The sequence below is a fragment of the Leptonychotes weddellii genome, chromosome 8, assembly GCF_054177405.1.
Source record: "Leptonychotes weddellii isolate Sample4059 chromosome 8, ASM5417740v2, whole genome shotgun sequence".
In the NCBI taxonomy this organism is placed as follows: Eukaryota; Metazoa; Chordata; class Mammalia; order Carnivora; family Phocidae; genus Leptonychotes; species Leptonychotes weddellii.
In genome coordinates this window covers 96,298,347-96,319,452 of record NC_138376.1, presented here as the reverse complement: position 1 = coordinate 96,319,452, position 21,106 = coordinate 96,298,347, and the positions used below count along the sequence as shown (strand labels likewise).

Genomic DNA, 21,106 nt, shown 5'->3' with positions numbered 1-21,106 from the left:
CCTTGAAATTAAAAAACAAACTATTTTTGAACTAGAAATCTATGTCACAGTTCAAGTTCCAAAATAGATACTATATAATGCTAAGTTTTTTTTTTCCCCAATTAATGTTATCAGCAAAGATAAGCTCTACTGAGAGAACACTGTTCTCAAACAATTGTTCTAATTTCACTTGTATTGACAAGTTTCAGAAAGCCAACTGTACGACAGGATATAAAGATACTAAAGAAAAGTGGCTTACCTTCAATGGGTACCTGAATTCTCTTTAATAGCCACAACTGAATTTCGGACTTATTATCCATTTGTGCCCCTTGGCAGCTGTTGTCCAGGGTAGATTCTGAAGAGGTGTCTAAAGACCCTTTATTCACATTTTCTTCTGTAGAAGAGGCCAGTTGCAATGGGAGGGACACTCTCTCTTTCACCCAGGTTTTATCTGGCTCCTTACTGCCCTCAGTTGGGGGACCGCCTACCTGGGGAAGAGAACTGCTAAGGGTGATATCTATTCCCACTGGCTCAGTACTTTTGCCATCACTTAATTCTGCCTTCGGCAAGTTTTCAGTTAACTGTGACCCTTCTTTGTTCTTATTCAGGTAATATTCAATGAGTTTAACTTTATCTAGATCTTCATGTATGTTCAGTGTGTTTTCCACCTGGCTTTCTGGGGAACCAGACTGCTTGTCCACCTCTGGCATTATATCTTGCTTCTCACGGGTTTCTAAATCTAGGGCCCCCTTCAGTTCAGCGTCATTATCTGTTCCTGAAAAGTTCAGGGCTGACTGCACCTGCATTTCTGTAGCGGAACCGATGATGCGGGACTTAGCCTTCCTTAGCTCTTTTGGGTCAAGAGAAAGGCACTCCTTTGAGGTGTCTCTTTTGTCCATTCCACTATCAGTTTGAGAAGAAAGTTCTTCCAAGTCAACAAAGTCATCATCTTCCCCTAAAAGGGAATTTTCTTTGGCTATAGATTCAAATGCAGCACGAGTGTCAGAAGGTTCCCTGCTGACCTTAGTCACTGTGGCAGATCCACTGGTTGCCTCTGTAGAAGACTCGAGTGTCTTTACCTTTCCTGACAGAGAGCCATCTGAGGGCTTCATGTGCATGTATTCTGTTGACTTCTCCAAAGGTCTTATGGATTTGGAATCTGAAGTGATGGTTCTCTCCCCATTCTGCTGCCGTTTTTCCTTGTTGAGAGATTTGAACTTACTGAAGGGGTTGATGTCTTTTTCTGAAGCCAGGTCTTCCCATTCTCCAGGCCTGTACAGAGGACAAAGATCCTGAGGTAGGTCACTGTCGGGGGAAAAATGGTGGGTGCACATGGAATGTTAAAAACAAAACCAAAAACAAAATGGAGGAAAGGCAAAAATTAAAACAAAACCCAACCGAAAACTAAAACATAAATATACCACAACTTAAATTTATGTTGCAATGATTTCAGAATAAGGAAATGAAATCAGAAATTGACTTCAAAATGAAACATAAATAAGCCACAAGAAGGGGTAAAACAAAGTACCATGAGAGCTGCATATCCTACTAGAAGGACATGAATGATTTTTGAAGTCATTTATGAACATGGAGCTATCACCCACCAGATTTTCAATGATGAAACAATGCTTCTGATATTCATGAAGGACAGGACAAAGAAAAGGAAATGTTTTACTACTATGACCTAAATTCTTTAAATATTCAAAGCTGTTCCTTTTTATAAAATAGTATATAAACCAATTATGTTAAATCTGAATGGCTCATTGACTGAGTAGCTACTCATTTAACTGTTGTACAAATTACTAGCCCTAAACCCTAATTTTGAGCTTCAGCACTTTGGACCTAATGTTTCCAATAACAGATATCCTTCTACTCCTGAGGGAGATGCAAGAGTCTTCCACTATTATTGTGAATATATAGCACCTGCTCCATTTTACACTTTAAAATTTATAGAAAAGTAAATCAAGTAAGCTCTTACAATACTTAGGTTAAAATTCTTAATTTCTTGACTCGTGACAATATCATTTTACTTTATGGCAATGGGCACTGGTTTATCAGCAGAAACATACTGTCCCTTAACAACAGATGCTTTTCTACCCAGATCTGAATTATACAAAAATATTGATTAGACATGTTCTCCAAAGTTTAAAATAAATGGTCAAGAAACATAATTTTTAAGCCATGCCTGGCAAGATTTTGAGTAACCTCTATTTTCACTTACCTTAGTATTGATACTGGGTTAAGACACAGATATAAAGACCCTTTATAAAAATAACATTTTTAGATTTCAGAAATAACTTTGTTTTCTAAAAAGGCTAGATCATGTTCAGGTAACACTTTATTATTCTGGCTTTGAAATTACTAGGGCAAGAAAGCCACAAAGTACCAGGAAGTTCTCAAGTTATAAGACTATCTCCCCAAACTTATTTTATAAATCACATGCATGGAACATCCATGCTTTTTCCAATAGTAGCCTACATAATTGTTAGGCTCTGACAGATGCTTGAAAAAACTTCTTTAATTCATAATTCATTTCAATTCAATACACATGTGTTGAGCCCCTCCATGCCATATGCTAAATGATGATTTTGACAGTGTCTCTGTTCTGCAGGAACCTGCATGCACAAAAATGTCCTACCCAACTCTAGCATCCCCCAAGACATGAAAGAGTCAAATAAACTAGTGTCACGTGTCCTAATTTCCAGTTTAGGACCCCACATTTAACTTGGCATCTTAAAGGTTATAAGAAGTCTTACAACAAAGAAACTCGGCTCTTCACATACTTGGTTAATAAGCAAAACTTTCTTCCATGAACATCCAAGACCCCTTCTCATCTCTTCCTTCTCTGCCTAGTTGACTCCCACGAACAGATGTGACTGCACTCTGCTCAGCCTCCTATACGACCCTGTTTAACCCTCCCTTCTTGTTCATCTACCTAGTCCAAGGGGGGAGTAATTTAACTGTTTTTTGGGCTGCAGTTGCCAAGCACTGCTGGGGCAAAGTACACAGTGGAGCCAACTGGCACAACTGTTAATGTTTTCTAGACTCAGCCAGGCACCTAACACTGATCAGTAATCCCTCCAGTTGTTCCCTTCCTATTCTCCGTCTGGGGAAGCTGGACTTATGAAATGTCCCACACACGAAATATGAAGCGTGAAGGTGAGGACCGGCAGATCTTACACACACACACACACACGCACACACACACGCTCTTACGATTTGCACATTGCAGTTAGATCATTTGTACTCGTTTTACAACTTCTAGTAATAATGAAATTTTAAGCTATTTTTAACTTTTAAACAATTGATGGAATTCTGAAGTCAATACTAATTTTATATCACACTGATCCCACTCACACACTCTATTTTGCCCACTGGGGCACAAACTGTTCACTAGACTGCAAAGTCTTCACACACTTGCATCCAAGGCAGGAATCTGCACCATTCCGAAATAAACTGAACACAGTAGGAGCCAATTCTTAACTCTTCTCTCTCCCTCCAGCTACAGCTTTAACCCCGTACCCCAGATTGTTAAACACAATCTCACAATGAGGGAAATCTTTCTGTAAAGATGTACCTTCCTTTTCTATTATTAAAAAGAATATTTAACATCCTGAGCTGAAGATGTGCCAGTTATTCCTCCATTAGAAGCCATCATCGGTCACCACAGCACATACCCTCTCCAATGTCTATCACCCAGCTACCCCATCCCTCCCACCCCCCAATCATCGGGCAAGAAATGCCCTATTTGCCTGGCCATCCACTTCTAAACTGAACTGTATCTCTCCTCATTCTCATCTTCTTTCCTCTTGTCACAGAGAATCTAATGTTCGTTCCTTATTTCCAGAACTAATGCCTCACGTCCTCTTCTCTGCCTCCACCTGAGACTCCAAGGCAGCTGGCCGCTCCCTCCCAGGGGTCCTCATGGGATGCTGTGCGCACTTCTGCGCATACAACGCTCTTAGTTATCACTTCTCTCCATCTGTCTCTTGCACCCAGGAGACTGCAGGCTCCTCAAGGGCAAAGGCCATGACCCACTCATCTGCATACCCTTGCCACCCAAGAGGCATGCACTAAGATGAAGTAGAAGCCTCAACTGTATGGACAAGATTCCCCAGAACGATGAACAGAGTTTCAGAAATGAATGAAAGGTTCACATAATAACAGCTTATACTTGGTAGGTATCAGGCTATTTTCTAAGAGTCTTGGTGTATCAATACGTTTAGTTCTTTTTTTTTTTTTTTTTTTTTTTAAAGATTTTATTTATTTGACAGAGAAAGCATAAGCAGAGGGAGAGAGAGGGAGAAGCAGGCTCCCTGTTGAGCAAGGAGCCTGATGTGGGACTCGATCCCAGGACCCTGGGATCACAACCCGGGCCGAAGGCAGCCTCTTAACCGACTGAGCCACCCAGGCGTCCCTCAATACGTTTAGTTCTTAAAACAGCCCTATAAGCTGAAGAATACTATTCATTCCATTTAACAGATGAGAAAACTGAGGCACGGGACTGAGTAACTCGGGCAGATCACGGAACCATGAGTGGCAGAGCCAGGGACACCCAGACAGTGTGGCTCCAGACTTAGTCATCATGCAGAACTGCCTGGCCTGCCACACTGCCTCCTACACCTCTCACTTGGGTACTTCTGGCAGGATTTAGAAATTCTGCTTCAGTGCCCATGCTGGGAGTTGGGTAAGGCCCTAGTGCGTCAGACGCCAAGGACTGTGAGAGTCCAGGGAAACCTTCTGGTATAAACCCCTAAGGACTTTGTGTCTGGGTTAGTTCTCTAATTATCTTCCCTTCTTTTTCTAAGTCCCAGGGGCTAGCTTCCCTTTGCACAATTAGGACCCACTGCTTTCCCTCTACCTTCCTGTCACTGAGGGTTTCTAAAGATTTTTACTTCTAGTGGACACAGAGAAATAGAAACACTGACAAAGTGACAGCAAGAATCCAATCATCCCTCCAAATGAATCGATTCCCTGAGCTTTCTTAACCCTCCTTCTCTTTTTTCATGGGGAGCTTCCTTCTCTCTCTTGCCAAAAACACCCTCAGTTTTAGAAGGCAAAAATAATCAAGCCTAAGGTAATATTCATCCACAAACAGGCCAGTATTCCTCCGTCTTCACACCACTGCAGGTGGTCTGTTACAGAGGCAGCGGCCCCCACACTGTCCACGCTGAGCTCTCTCCATGCAGGATTAAGGGAAAACATGAGTCAGGAATTTGATCCTATCCTAGAATTTGAATGAGAAGAACACAACTCTGTGTAACAACTAAGTGGAGAGAAAAACACTATTCTCTTACTGGCAACGTAACATTCCTTCAGAGAAACTTCATTTCTTCTTTCATTAATTAAGAACACGCAATGCTTTTCAGAAAAATAAGTCAAAGAAATACCATTTCTATGTGCTGGCATTTTTGCTTTTCTCCTTTCGTTTTTGTATGTTCAACCTTCCCCTTTATCTCCATTTCCTCTCATTTCTCTGTTTTTTAAAAAATTTACTGCACAAATCTTCCACCTTCAAATTCACCTCTACACAATCTCTCACTCCTGCCAATGCCCTCACTTTTTAATTGTATTTGATTCTCCAAACACCCGAGGTTTTTTTGTTTGTTTGTTTGGTAAACAAAGAAATCTCTCTTACGATGGCAAGGCATCTTTGATCTTCATGTGGGAAATGTCATTGTAGAGAGCAATGGAAACCACCTCTTCCATGGGGCAAATGAGGCCATACTCCTCACAACCATTTTCAATGACCAGGGGATCAGACTTGTGAGGGTCAAACATGATGTTGTTGGGAGTAACAATCATGACGCCTCCGACCACCCCCTGTGGGAGAAAGGGACAGGACAGAATCACTACAGACAGAAATGCAACCACCACAAGCTGCTTTAAAGAACTCATGTTGCCCTCCTGTTGACTCCGGGGAAGCATGGTCTCCTCCGTGACAACCGCGTCCCCTGTCAGAGGGCTAGGACAACCGGCTGTAGAAATGCGATGTTGGCTACCGTGTGGGGAGGCAGTCAGCCAAGCCTAGTTTGGCACAGTCGCTGCCATAGCACAATTGTGGTGGGACCTTGGGTTGCAAGTCTATGTCACACACGCCCTGGTTCCCTGTAAATGGGAGGGGCTGTCCCAAGTGCTTTCCCACTTGAGAACTGGGCGCCTTACAACTCACTCAGCACACGTTCACCACGTGTCCAACAAGTGCATGGTACTGGGCTAAGGAAGCATCTGTCTCACAGCCATGGTGCCAAATGAGAGTCCTAACATTTTTCTCTGAAATGTTTAGAAAGGCCACATTCAGCAAAATTTGACACAAACAGGAATATGAAATTTCTGCAGCCAGAAATAAATACAACTACACTGTGGAAGCTAATAGTGAAAAAGCAGTAATTTGGTGGGCCCGTCTGTCTGAAGCTTGGCCAGTTTACGATTTTATAGGTTTTATCTCAGAGACAGCAGGCCACAGAGGACTCCCTGTAGGTAGACCATTTATCTTGGTCCTCCTAATGAGTAACGGATCATCTTTGTGAAAAATTTTGCGTTGCAAGCACTACTTATTCTTGGTTGCAAAAGTTATAAATGCACATTAATAATGTATTTTCCTACCATTTGGAACCTGGCATGAAGTCTCCACTATGAACAACAGGAATTCACTTTATGTCAACATAACCCTTTCTTCAGAGGCTCACTAAAAGCTGGATTTGCTTTGTAAACCACACCAACAATCATAAAACTAACCATACAACATAACAGACATTATTTTTAATATCAGCATCTCCAGCAGCAAATGGGTTGAGAATTTCACATTTTCCAAGTTAGGTGCTAAGATCTTTACAGTGACCATCCCTTTTAATTACCACCCTCCTACAGATTAAATTTTATTATTGTTCCTATTTTATTTTTTAAATTTTTTTTTTTTTTTTAAGATTTTATTTATTTATTTATTTGACAGAGAGCAAGAGACAGCGAGAGAGGGAACACAAGCAGGGGGAGTGGGAGAGGGAGAAGCAGGCTTCCTGCACAGCAGGGAGCCCGATGCGGAGCTTGATCCCAGGACGCTGGGATCATGACCTGAGCCGAAGGCAGACGCTTAATGACTGAGCCACCCAGGCGCCCCTATTGTTCCTATTTTATAGATGAGGAAAATGGAAGCTTAGGCAACTCAATACCGTGCCCGTGGTCTCAGAGCTAGTGGGTAGCAGAACTGGATTTTAAATTCACTGAGTCTGATTTCGGCCCTTGCTGTCAAGCATGTACTATATTGGCTCCCTAGCAATGTACGGACCAAGAACTGAAAGAGAAAATGATAAATCCAAGGTCACAAAGAATCGTATAATAAGTACAATGCCAGGCATCCAACAGGGGAAAACAAATGGACACTTATGAAATCTTATGATGAAACTTTGGGAAAGATATTTTAATGTCCCCTGTCTTGAGTAATTTGGAACCTACTTTAGTTTTCCATGGAGTCCAAGAAAAGGAAGCAAATTACACGGCCATATACCTTTCCATCGGTGAAGTATCGGCAATTCATTTTTAGAAATTTTACCACGCCTGGCTCATCTTCTTCAGAAGTGGATGATAAGACTCTTTCAATGGGTTTTAAGGCCTTTCTTGCTAAATCAGCATCCTTTAAGAAAGTAAAAATTCCCAAAATCAAATAAAAGCACTGTTTAAACAGATTATTTATATAAATCAAGGCACAGAAGTTCCCTATAAGGAACTTGTTTTTATTTAACTTGAACATGAAAAAGAGGCAAATATCCTTTGTCCTTCAAAAATTATCACAAATACAGTAAGTATCCAAATAGCATTAAGGTTTAAACAACAACAACAACACGTGCATATGTATGAAACCATAAGAATGGCTCATCAAATGTTTTTAGAAAATAACCTAAATGAAGGAATTCATATTTGACTCATGGTTCAAGTTCTCTAGAAAAAGGAGTAAAAGCCGTACAAATAAACGATCAGTCTCATTGAGAGTTTAACTTCATACTTTTACATAAACGAGGTGTGCATTTTTGCCTCTGAGACCTTAAATGTGAACAGGTTTCTTTTTGATAGGATGCTTTCTCTTAACTAATGAAAAATCCTTATCCCCACCCCTTTGGGGGAATTTCAGATGACAGCCTGTGAAAAACAACACGTAAAATTCTATAACTCAAAAAATACATTTGATAAATATGGATGTCAGCTCACGAGGGACATACATACAGGCAGTTTATCATATTCTGCATCTGATGATGACGGAGAGACAGTAGCACCAGGACTGGATGATGATAATCTTAAGGTACTGGAAGGAAAGTTGGCATCTGGCACAAAAAGGACCTGCAAATGGGAAAGAAAAGCTGAGGATCAAGAATCGGGCAGGCATACACTAGGCAGTGTTTAGAACAGTTGCTCTCTGCACAGTATCATGCTAAGTACATGGCTAAGGCCTACTTGGCCTTTGCAAAACTCCTAAGTACCTTGGGGCCTTCTAGACTAATCCATGAAACAATACTCTATAATAGAAATGTGTGCAGTGCAAAAGGTATGGGACATACGTACAGACACTGCAGGAGCTCACAGAAGAGAACAACGTGGGTGAGCACCCTGGGCAGGTCATATACAGCAAGTGGGTCCAAGTGAAACTTTGAGCAGTATGGGAGATTTAGATAGGGAGGAAAGAAGCTTCCAGGGAAGTGTACTAATGGTACAAGGGAAGAGAGAAGAGAGTAGCCTGGCATGGTTCTAAACATAACACCTGCGTCAGGAAGAGATGAAACAAATCCATGCTTGCTAACTCTAAGCCGGCGCTGAGCGCTAACATAGTAAAATCATTGTACGATAAGTGGTACAAGGTAATATCAATAACCTCAGTACTTTCTCTTCTATCACTGTCAGCTTATCGAAAAACAAGTATTAAAATCTCCCAAATTGACAAAATAGCCTCCTTCTGCAAAATGTACTGGTTCCTGAAATGTTGTTATGATCCTGTCATTCAACACACTTAAAATGAGACATGTGACATTCTGGCATATATCATATACAGTCTTAAAATGATGACTTCTGCTGTTATAAAACATAATTAGCACTAATCATATAACAACTGTTCAATAGTGTTTGTTATTCACTCTTTCCCATCTTTTCTCTGTTTTAACTTTAGTTATTCAAATCTCTCTTCAATCTAGAAAAAATGTGAGGCAACAACAAAAGACACCTTATGATAAAGGTAGGAAAACCAGTATCAAGGAGAAATAAGATGAGGACTAATTACTACTGAAACTATGTGCTCCAAAATTACCAAACACTCATTGAGGTGTGAGCCATAAAACCAGTTCTGAGTTTCCAAAAACCAACGCAAAGGGATGGACATCATTAGTGAGAATTTAAAAACAAACCAGTTTCTCATAAGTATTTTCTCTGTAAGTCTCATAAAGAGTATCCCAGGCTGAACTACTTGTCTTTGATGACACAGTGACTGTTAATACAATAACCAGTTTTGGAGGACCATTCTTTACAACATCTTCAATGTGGATCAGTGGCAAATGCCAACGTGTAGAGTTCCATAAGAGCAATTTACAGAGGCCTAAAATTATATGGTCTTGGTAGACAGCTCTCTTACCTACCTTACTTACATAGAGGAATGAATAGATGACCTTTCTTCCAAGCAATTCTCCATGAATATTTTTTTGTATCTGAGCTCTTGACAAGTGTTAGGCAACATGGGTTAAGATTCTATTGTCTGGCCTGTTCCAAATGTCAAATCAAAGGGATAATTCTTGTGCTTACATAGTTCACTGCAGTGTAAATAGAGGTGACCGATGGATGCTGGGAGGCTCAGTAAAAACACCAGCTCCCTCAACATGGATGTGAGCCTGGAACACGGGCAGGGGTAAATTTACCTACTGACTTCAGAAAATAATGCTGGGTGTGCTCCAACACACAGGTAAATGGTGGATATGAGATCTTCACGTTCTTTACCATAAAACAAACCTGTCATCATTTTAGCCTAGAAATTTTTCTAAGCATGTGTAGCCAAGGTACCTGGTGAATATAAAAACAACTTAAACCATGTCTCTGCAAGGTAACTTCTGAGTGTGCTCAAGACAAACTACTTGCAAAAGTACATTCTTTGTACATGTCCTGAAATTTGATGTAAGTATCCAAACTAATAGCCCAACTCAAGACCTTCTAAAAAAATTTTTATGCCTCAGTTATTCAAAGTTTGTCTGCTATTGGTTTTGGTCTTTTAAGCAACAAAAAGTCTATAGTAAGATTTTAGTTAAGTTACAACTTCCTCTGATAATCATCTCTTACATGTGGTCACTCACCCAGCCAGACCAGTTTCCTTTCCTACCTCATGGTGACCATCAAATCAGTCTCTAGAAGGGTGAGTCTCAAATTTTTTGGAATCAGAGCAGATAAACCCAGCTTTGAGTTATCAGATCTACTGAGATGAAAGGAATACCTACCCCTCCAGGAACTAAGACAAAAAGTTATCTACAGTTTTTGAAAGCCCCTCAATTTCACTCTTCTTGATTTCTTTCTTTCTTTTTTTTTTTTAAAGATTTTATTTATTTATTTGAGACAGAGAATGAGATAGAGCATGAGGGGGTCAGAGGGAGAAGCAGACTCCCTGCCGAGCAGGGAGCCCAATGCGGGACTCGATCCCAGGACTCCAGGATCATGACCTGAGCCGAAGGCAGTTGCTTAACCAACTGAGCCACCCAGGCGCCCCTGATTTCTTATCTTTGTCAGCAAAACCCTGATTACAGCTGGGTCCTGGGACAGCCAACAGCACATAACTGTTTAGTTCTATGAGGGGCTAGACAGCATTGCAGAGGCTATCGTAGAAAAGACACCAGAGACATTGTGGCCCACCCCCTAATTTCAGGGCTTAGAAAACTGAGGTCCAAAAAAGGAAGGGACTTGCCCATGTCAAACAGCTACCACAAGGCCAGTCGGAAACAAAGCTTTAGGGCTTCCATTTTGGGCATTTTTGCCATTACAATTGGCATATTAAAACAGTCCTTTTGGGGTGGCTGGGTGACTCAGTCATTAAGCGTCCGCCTTCAGCTCAAGGTCCCAGAGCCCTGGGATCAAGCCCTGCATCGGGCTCCCTGTTCAGCATGGAGCCTGCTTCTCCCTCTCCCACTCCCCCTGCTTGTGTTCCCTCTCTCGCTGTGTCTCTCTCTGTCAAATAAATAAAATCTTTAAAAAAATAAAAATAAATAAAAAAATAAAACAGTCCTTTTACCTCCAGTTGGCTATTGGACCTTAACCTAGTACCGATATTTTGTTTATGGACATAGTTAAAATAATAAGAAATCACTCTAAATTACGTTCCTACACTCTAGTGACTATAGTCTTTAGCCTTGAATTAGTAAATATACACCTAGGTTCTCTGCCATGGATCAGGGACATATTATGTAGCAATACTCCAGATTATAAGAAACCCCAGCTGATTTTCCTGGAGATAAATTTTTATTAATTTTTTAAGAGTTTTAATACATATTTCCCCTCAGCTACCCAATACTGGCAGTATGCTAATTTCTCTCTTTTTTTTTTTTTTCCATTTTATTTATTTATTTGACAGAGACACAGCAAGAGAGGGAACACAAGCAGGGGGAGTGGGAGAAGGAGAAGCAGGCTCCGCGCTGAGCAGGGAGCCCGATGCGGGGCTCGATCCCAGGACGTTGGGATCATGACCTAAGCCGAAGGCAGACGCTTAACGACTGAGCCACCCAGGCGCCCCACTAATTTCTCCTTTTGACAAGAACATAAATACTAAAAGCACCATAATACAAACTGGCCAACTTAGGGCCTGTTGGCTTCATATGGGGCCCTTGAATGAAATGCAAAGAAAAATATCAGCATTTCCTCAGTAAAGTTGTACTTAAAAGTAGCAGTATCTATTCTGAAAGAATCCTATGTCACTGTCATGTACAGGGACAGAAAGATGCTCAAATAAGTCAGCAATGAAACCAGCATGTGCTCATGGCAAGCAGACAGTTCTATGGACAGGAGGGGAAACTTGGCCTCAGTCAGGACCTGCCAAAGACTGGGTCATATATATTTATTGGCTAAATGTAGTTTTAAAGTAGAAATACAAGAATATATTATTAAATATGTGGAAGGTACTAAAAGAAATTGCTGGTCTAACCGACAGTGGCAAAATTACACAATTAGTCAATTTCATTCAGTTTAATAAATAAAGTATTAAAAACCTGGGGAAAAAATCGTATGGCTTTTTCTTGATAGTCCTACTGAATTTCTCTGCTTTTGGCTGACTGACCATTTTTTTCAGGTATCAAATCAAGACAAAAACGACAGGATTCTGCCTTATTTATTTAGTTATTTTAAATAGGCTCCATGCTCAGTGTGGAGCCCATCTCGGGGCTTGAACTCACGACCCCTGAGATCAAGACCTGAGCTGAGATCAAGAGTTGGACGCTTAACTGACTGAGCTACCCTGGCGCCCCAAAATTCTGCCTAATTTAAAATCAAAATGATGACCATTTTGTATCCCAGGAGCAGAATAAACTGAAACTTGCACTTCTAAATAAAACATTCTAAGAATGTTCGAGTTACATTCTACAGAAGAAAAGGTCAAATTTAACTTCTCTTGATGCTACGAGGAACACCCACAACATAAACTAATGATAGTTAAGTAGTTAAGTAAACTATGTTAATCATTTGCAAAGTATTCATTTCTGAACAGTTCCTCAGTTCCAGAATGCTTTTAGAATTCTTGATCTAAGGGAAAGATTGAACCAATGCACATTATCACCAATGTTAATCCTGTGAAACTGACACTGAAGCATTAAAAATGGCATTAAAGATAAACGCAAAATTTCTAAAAAGTAATATCCAACAAGAAAAGAATTACCTGGCCTGGAACAATAGTATGTGTGAAAAGTTTATTCAGTTCCACTAATTTATTGGGAGTGATGTTAAACTTCAGGGCTATGGAGTTTAGGGTGTCCTGGCTTCCAGCCTAGAATAATCAGACAAACAAGATTCAAAATATAAAGCAAAAACAAAAAACAAGAAAACCTTTCCAACATTCATCTATTTGTGATATGAGTGAATGAAAAGTAGTTCTATCCAGACATATTCTGAAAAAGAAAGTGGATACATTCTCAAGCCTTAATAAAACCATGGAAGAGCAAAGTCTTAAATCAGTTCATATCTGGGCTCCCTTATCTTCAAATTTCAGTGTCCACTAATTAGATTTCTAAATCTGCTTTGGCACAACTTAGCTGCATGGAGTAGAAGTCCATGAGATACAATACAAAACTGTAAGTAGAAAAGAAATAAAACACATACACCGTACCCACCCATCAGAGAAGTCAGGGCTACTTTCTCTATTCTCAATGTTGTCTCTTGCCAGTCTCTTCACTGCTCTAAAGGCTCCTGGATGGTGACCTGTTAATGGCTGATTTCCCCAGTGTCAGCACAGTGCCCAACACACAGAAGGTACTCAAACATTTGACAAATGAATACAATGGAAGGCAAAGAAATTGGTAAGAAATTCAGATTAGCTACCCATCACTGTTCAGTCATTAAAATGACAACTTCTCATGGTCAGCCAAATTAATGTTGTCTAAATCTGTGAAACCTATGATACATGCCCCAGGAGGAGGTCTCTCTCCTTCTCTAACAGAGGGGAAATGTGACCAAAGAGGGCAATGAGATGATGGGAAACTTCCCAAAAAAGTCTGCTGCCTCTGGGCAGGTCGATATCTCAAACTCCCTGTCTAGGGTCACTGGATGGGACCTGTTAGTGGGAGGCCACTCTGGTGTGTGTCACTAAGAAGTTCCCATCTACAGCCCTGGGTCAAGACCTGTGGCTGTCCTGAAACACAGAACTGGCTTCCCCAGGTAAGTCCTGAATGAGGCGGTGACGGGACGTCGTGGACCAGTGAAGATGCAGAAGCAGAATGAAACTCACCACTGGTCTGAGAATCAAAAACCCCCCAACTAGATGAACGGTCTCAGACTAATCAAATTCATAGTTACAGGTGACACCAAAATGACCTCAAAGCATTTCTGGAACAAGGTAGTATTTTTAAAAGGCATTGAAAAATTAACAACCATATGCCCCTACTTCTACCCTGGGCAAAACCAGCCTTACTAAAAGTAAAAAAAAAAAATGTTTTAAAGCATGTATTGTTCTTTTAATATTAGACATTTACATAATATATTCACATCTAGGAGGTTTCAGGGTCTAGGAGTCAGTACAAGACACACTGAGAATGGAGATTAGAGCCAGACTGTTGGATCTGAATTGTGGATTTGTGACTCACTAGCTGTGTGACCTTGGGTCATTTGCTTAACTTCTCTATGTTTCAGGGTCTTCCTTCATCAAACAGATAATTATAATTCCTGCTTCACAGCACTTACTTCATGGCAAGTGATCAAAAAATTTGCTTCATATTTTTAAGAAAAAACTTGTAGAATATACTGCTTAGGGAGTTTAGGGAAGGAGATTAGGGAAGGAGAAAAACATTAACAATCTGGAGTTATTACATAAGGATAAGACATAAATATAGAATCCAGCCACAGACCCTGGGACAGATACTGGAATCATTAAATGTTTAAAACTAAACAGATGCCAAAAAACAAAACAAAAAACAAAAAAAACCCAAAAAACTAAACAGATGCTTGAACATCCACAGCTCTGGAGCAAAACAAGTAATCCAGTAAGTGCTAGCATGGTTCTCTAAACACAAAGGTATGAATCACCTTTTATTTCCAACGACAAGTACAAAAAATAACTTGCCAAGTAAAACTAATCTCCATAACCTATCAATCAAACAGGTAGGCACAGCTGCATTACTAATTTGATCACCTGTTTCTAGGAGTTAACATGGGGCTTGCTATTTACTCTCACTGCATCATTTAGTATATACTTTGTGAAGCATCTCCTAGCCAATACCGCTTCTCATTTTTTTTGGAGGGGCTTGTGAGTAATACTGCTGGATACATACATGGCTTTAGAGTTAATATTGTTTTTAATGATAAATAATCCAATACTTCTTGAGTACCTACTAGGAGGTAAGGCACTGTGCGAGGTGTTATGGGGTTCAAAAACATACTGTAGACTCTGGTAAAGTGAAATGAAAAATTACCCCAAATCCCTTCTGGAAAGGACTAGTCCTTTAACCCCCAGAAAGATGCCTGGAGATGTTCACAGAACACTGAGCACAAAATGCCTGTGCCAGGCTCTCCTGTGTGATTCTAGAAGGCTTGGAGATCATTTACCATTCCAAAAGAAATGCCAGGGAAGGATCAGGTCTTGCTGCTTGCCTTATATAGAGGCTGGCAGAGCATATGAACAATGAGTAGAAAATATATACACAGGAGAAAATCCCAACCAGGCAATGACAACAGCACTTATTTTCTTATTAGAAGTCAGAGAACACGCCTCAACAATGCTACTTCAAAGTGAATTAAAACAAATCTAGAACTGAATGTTCACTTTGTAGCAGAGCTAGGATAAATGGACACAGCTCCTGGCCTCCAGGAGTTCATGTTGCAGGAGAGAGATGAGTACACGGCACATACTGTGAAGGTACAGTATGGACACACGCACAGCATTATTCATCTACTGATCCAACAATATGGCAGCCTGTACCCGGCGAGCCCCAGAAATACAATGGTGACCAAAAAGGGGTCTTTCTCCATGGGTCCATGAATTAAGGCACAAGACAGACATTAAAATAACAATCACATTAGTGAATCAATAAACTGAGATAAATTATGTAAAGGAACATGAAACTATGAGAGAGTAAAATGAAGGGATCTGGCTGGATGGTCACAGGGGATAAGAATGAACATGGAGAGTCATGGGAAGAAGATGTCAAGGACAAAGTTCTGGCTTGCAGAAATGTGTGGCCGATGGAGCCATTGCTTTTTGGAAAAATACCAAGCCTGGAGGTCTAAATGGATATGATGAGTAGGCAAGTGAGTCTGGTTATGGAACTCAGAAGGCATGGGTGGGATGAGACCTAAAGTTGGCCATCGCTGGCATATCAAAGGTAATTCAAGTCACCGTTTTACATGAGATTGCCCAGAGAGAAAATACAGAAGAGAAATGACCTAGAACAGGTCTTAAGAAGCTTCATTAATTAATGGGCACACAAGAGGAATGCAGCTAAGGGACAGGATGTGTCATGGGGAAACATCATGTAAATCCAGTGGCATTAACAAATGTTTATACCTCCTGTTTATACTTACAGTGTATTCCATAGTACCGTGGGGCTTCTGAACCACCATCTTCTTCTCTTTTTTATCATGTGTTTTGTTTTGATTGTCATCTGAAGAATAAAATGTATATAAATGAATAATTTCATTTTCAGGGATCGAGGATAGGGTAATCTACAGGACATTAAAACCCACTTTCAGGATGCTTGGCTGGCTCAATCAGTAGAGCATGAGACTCTTGATCTCAGGGTTGTGAGTTCAATCCCCACATTGTGTATAGAGATTACTTAAAAATCTTAAAAAAAAAAAAAATACAACACTTTCAAACTGACTTAAAAAAAAAAAAAGACACAACTAGAAAAATGGACTAAAGGCACAAATAGACCATACTCTTAAAAAAGTACTGTTCATCAATGAACACTTGAATAAATGATTTATGTTAACTATAATCAAATAGTACAAATAACAATGAGGTAATGTTTTATAGTTATTAAAGTAATGGTTTAAATGATAAGATATAATGATGGAGTTAGAGTAAAACTAGTTATGATATACATGATGCCTAATGTGAATCAATACCATTCTTTTACTTTTTGTTTTTTCATTGAAGTGTAATTAAAATAACGTAGTGAATCAACAATTCTGTACATTACTCAATGTTCACCATACAATGTTATTACACTATTATTGATTATATTCCCTATGTTGTACTTTTCATCCCTGTGACTTATTTATCTTATAACTGGAAGTCTGTACCTCTTAATCTCCTTCACCTATTTCACCCATCCTCCCTACCCTCTCCCCTCTGGCAACCACCAATTTGTTCTCTGTATTTAAGAGTCCGTTTTATTTATTCGTTTTTTCAGATTCCACATATAAGTAGAATCATATGGTATTTTTTTTTCTCTGATTTATTTCACTTAGCATAATCATCTCTAGGTCTATCCATGTTGTCACAAATGGCAAGATTTCATTACTTTTTATTGCTGAATAATATTACACACACACACTCACTCTGTGTGTGTGTGTGTATATATATATATATATATGACAGCCACATCTTCTTTATCCATTCATCTATCAGTGGACACTTGGGTTGCTTCCATATCTTGGCTATTGTAAATAGTGCTACAATATATCTTTTTGATTTAGTGTTTTCATTTTCTTTGAGTAAATACTCAGTAGTGGAATTACTGTATCATCTGGTATTTCTATTTTTAATTTTTTGAGGAAGCTCCATACTGTTTTCCACAGTGGTTGCACCAATTTACATTCCTACCAACAGGGCATAAGCCCTTTTAGAAAGTGATTTGTCAATACACAACAATAGCCATAAAAATGTTCATTCTTTGATTCAGTAATCTTTCCCTTAGGGATTTTTATCCTAAGGAAAAATTCAAAAGAAGAAAACTGCCATATATCATAACATACGGTTCATGCAATCTTATTTATAATGCTGAAAATCTGGGAAGACCGAAATGCCCAACAACATATTATAAGTTGGGCCATAGACTTTGTTGTTTTTATAGGTCAAAACAGGTCAACCTAAGGTTTAGCAGCTGCATTATGATTCAAATTAATTCTCATGGTTAAATACATCCTAATATAATCAGCCCAGATATTGAAAACCAGAGAGACATACTGCAATGGATAAAAATTTAAGTGACGGGCGCCTGGGTGGCTCAGTTGGTTGAGCGACTGCCTTCGGTTCAGGTCATGATCCTGGAGTCCCTGGATCGAGTCCCGCATCGGGCTCCCTGCTCGGCGAGGAGCCTGCTTCTCCCTCTAACCCTTCTCCCTCTCATGTACTCTCTCTCTCATTCTCGCTCTCTCAAATAAATAAATAAATCTTTAAAAAAAAAAATTTAAGTGACAAAAAATATAAAATTGAATTAACTACATGAAAAGATGCTCTAACTTGTATGTGATCAGAAAAATGCAAATTAAGACAAGGCATCATTTTCCAGCTATTAGCAAGGCAAAAATCAGAAAGTTGGGTAATTTTAGCGTTGGCAGAGATGTGAACTGCTAGGAGGAATGTAAGCTGGTGTAGCCACTGCAGCAAATTCAATATATACAGCCCATATGACTCAGCAATCTAACAGACCTACATCCTCTCGCAAGAGGTATATACTTTATATATATCATCGAGTCACTTGCTGGAGGATGTACCTAACAGCATCATTGGTGACAGCAGGAAGCTGGAGGGTAAGCAAAATGTAGTAGATATGCTCTGGGATTCTAGCCAGTAATTAGAAATAACTAGCCAGAAGTATACACTGCAGCATGTTTACATCAAGAGAAAAAGAATGGGATGTACAGAACAATACCATGAGGTATATTTAAAATAGATGCACACAAAGCAACTACACATTTTTCAAGGTCACATCCAAATAAAAGTCTACACACCGAACAGAGCAGAATGCATGCGGTAGAGAGAGAAATGGGAGTGGGGAATGAGGATACAAAGAAATTAATGAATAAATAACAGGGAGCCCAGCTCCGACCAGTGATGATACGCCATGAACTAAGAAGATTAGCTCAGCTCTCTACATCTGACATCCTACAACCTCCCACACCTCACGCTCGATCAACAAGATCACTGCATTCACATGACAGGAGTGTACTGTACTGAGAACCGGAAGGTAACACAGAAACATAAAGAGTTAATTCATGTGGTATTGATCTGTCTTTTAAATATTTCCTTTATATTAATATTAAAACCAAGAAAAAAGGAATAGATGCTGTCATTAGAGTCCCTTTCCAGTCATTTTTATGTTCAATTGGATCCATTCACAGAACCAAAGAGCCTCTGGAAATGCCTCCAGACTATAAAAAAAGGGACCTCCCCACCCTCAGGTGGCCACACCTAAATTACTTCTGGAAGAGGAGACAGTGTTTTTTAGACCTCCAGATCTCTAGATTCTGCAGATAGGGAGAATTTACACAGCCTGATGAAAAACCCAATCTTAGTACTTTACAACGCTTATGATCTGGTATTCCATCCTTTTTTTTAAAATTTTATTTTATTATGTTACGTTTTATTATGTTAATCATACATCATTAGTTTTTGATGTGGTGATCCACGATCCACTGCTTTTGTATAACACCCAGTGCTCCAGGCAGAGCGTGCCCTCCTCAATACCCATCACCAGGCAGCTCTACTCTCTGGCCCACCCTCAGGCCCTTCTCTTGTCACTACAAACAGGTGTCACTGTAGGTGCTCTTGCTTTCTGAACAGGCTCTTCCCATCCTTTTGTAAGCACTTCCCATTTCTAGAGCCTATCCTCTTCCCATCTGTGGCAGCTTCGGGTCCATGCCTGTCCATAAACTGTGCATAATTCTCTCTGGTCCCAGTGGACCACACTGTCAGAAGCCACCAAACCATGAGTTTCCATACTGCTCAGCTGCAAAAGAAAAACAGGTGCTGGCTGACGCTCTCAGGATAAAGTTAACTTGTACGCCTGAATTGGTACAAAAATTACTTTTCCTTTGTCTCAGGTGGGTAGGCCAGAAAAAAGTCAAACATAGTAACATTATAAATAAAGGGAAAAAGAAAAGCCTTCCCTCCAGAATCTAAGATTTTGAAATTCTTGAGGTAAGGACATGATATCCACCCATCTTTGGATGTCTCGTGCCTTAATATGATACCCGGTACGTATGATCAAATGAACTTCCCAATCTAGGTCAATGAGCCTGACAAGGTTGATGAGGGGCAACATCGTCACTGACAGAACATCACACCAGGAATATCATATGAACTTATCAAAGCCACAAGCCATTTTTACAACTGACTCAATACAGACAGCAAAACACCGGCTAATTCTAAGGACCTAATTCAATTGTCTTCACAACAGCACAGTGTTAGGACGCCTGGGTGGCTCAGTCAGTTAAGCGTCTGCCTTCGGCTCAGGTCATGATCCCAGGGTCTTCGGAACCAGTCCCGCATCCGGCTCCCTGCTCAGTGGGGAGTCTGCTTCTCCCTCTGCCCCTCACCCTGCTCATGCTCTCTCTCTCTCTCTCAAATAAAGAAATCTTTTTCTTTTTATAATAGCACAAGGTAAAGCTTCATGCTGCTTCCTATTCTTTTTTTTTTTTTGCATTGTTTTAAAGATGGCCAGCAAGGTATCTCCGTAAGTGAAGTCCTGCATACCTTACCTGGACAGGCTCTGCAGCATGTAGTCCATGAAGCACGGGAGAGGTTTCTGACCCTGGAGAGAGCCGAGAAGAAACAGGAGCTGCCTTGGGCAAGGACTCCTCTGCCATGCTGCAGGATGGGGCTCCACCTCCAGGGTTTCAGGGGAGGGCCCATCACCATCTCTCAGGATGGAAGGATCTCCCAGTGATAATGACACCTTTACTTCCTGCTTCAGCCTCCTCAGACCCTTATATTTACACAAGGTTGGACCCTCCCCCTGCTTAGGAGAACCTGGAGCAAATGAAGGAACAGCATCTCCTGCCGGAGGGGAAACTTGGCCAGATGGTCCTCAGAAGCCATTCAGAGCAAAGCAACTGAACCTCCTACCTGCCCCGCCTCAGGAAAAAAAAGCCTCAGAGGCAGTTTCTTGCAGCCTAATAAGGAAGTAACTGTGACAAAACTGATAAGACCCCTAGAGGAGAGAAACGAAGGCCCCTTAGCCCAGCCCCTCTCATTTCTCATAAGTCCTGGATGTGGGGGTACCCGTGTTGACCTTGACCCAGGTGGACCTGGTGCCTTGCCTCCAAGTCGTGCCTCCTCTCTTTCCACCCCAGGGGAGGGCCGGGAGTGTCTGCGACACAAGGCTCTTGGCCCGTGCATCTGAGGAGATTCTAGTCACGTTTCTTGAAAGATGACTCCTCTCTCTCTGTGCAGTGGGGCTAGACGAAGCTGATGTCCAGGGCCTACAGGGGCACGAAGGCTGGATGTGAAGGAATCCTTTGCAGTGGTGGT

At 40.6% G+C, this 21,106-nt stretch overlaps 1 protein-coding gene across 18 annotated transcripts in view; it reads right to left on the bottom strand.

The window, feature by feature from the left end:
* The window catches only part of NCOA7 (nuclear receptor coactivator 7), a 153,130-nt gene that overhangs the window by 40,313 nt on the left and 91,711 nt on the right, over positions 1–21,106 (bottom strand). For 15 of the 18 annotated variants that reach the window (XM_081828947.1, XM_006748027.3, XM_081828948.1 and 12 more), the window contains 6 exons: positions 16,210–16,289; positions 12,857–12,964; positions 8,197–8,310; positions 7,484–7,609; positions 5,618–5,802; positions 239–1,284 (listed from right to left, as the gene is read on the bottom strand). In XM_081828947.1, coding sequence (XP_081685073.1) covers positions 239–1,284; positions 5,618–5,802; positions 7,484–7,609; positions 8,197–8,310; positions 12,857–12,964; positions 16,210–16,289 — 1,659 coding nt within the window. Of the gene's footprint in view, positions 1–238; positions 1,285–5,617; positions 5,803–7,483; positions 7,610–8,196; positions 8,314–9,840; positions 10,121–12,856; positions 12,965–16,209; positions 16,290–21,106 lie in introns of those variants that run through there. The other 3 variants (XM_081828950.1, XM_081828951.1, XM_081828962.1) reach the window with 3 other exon arrangements.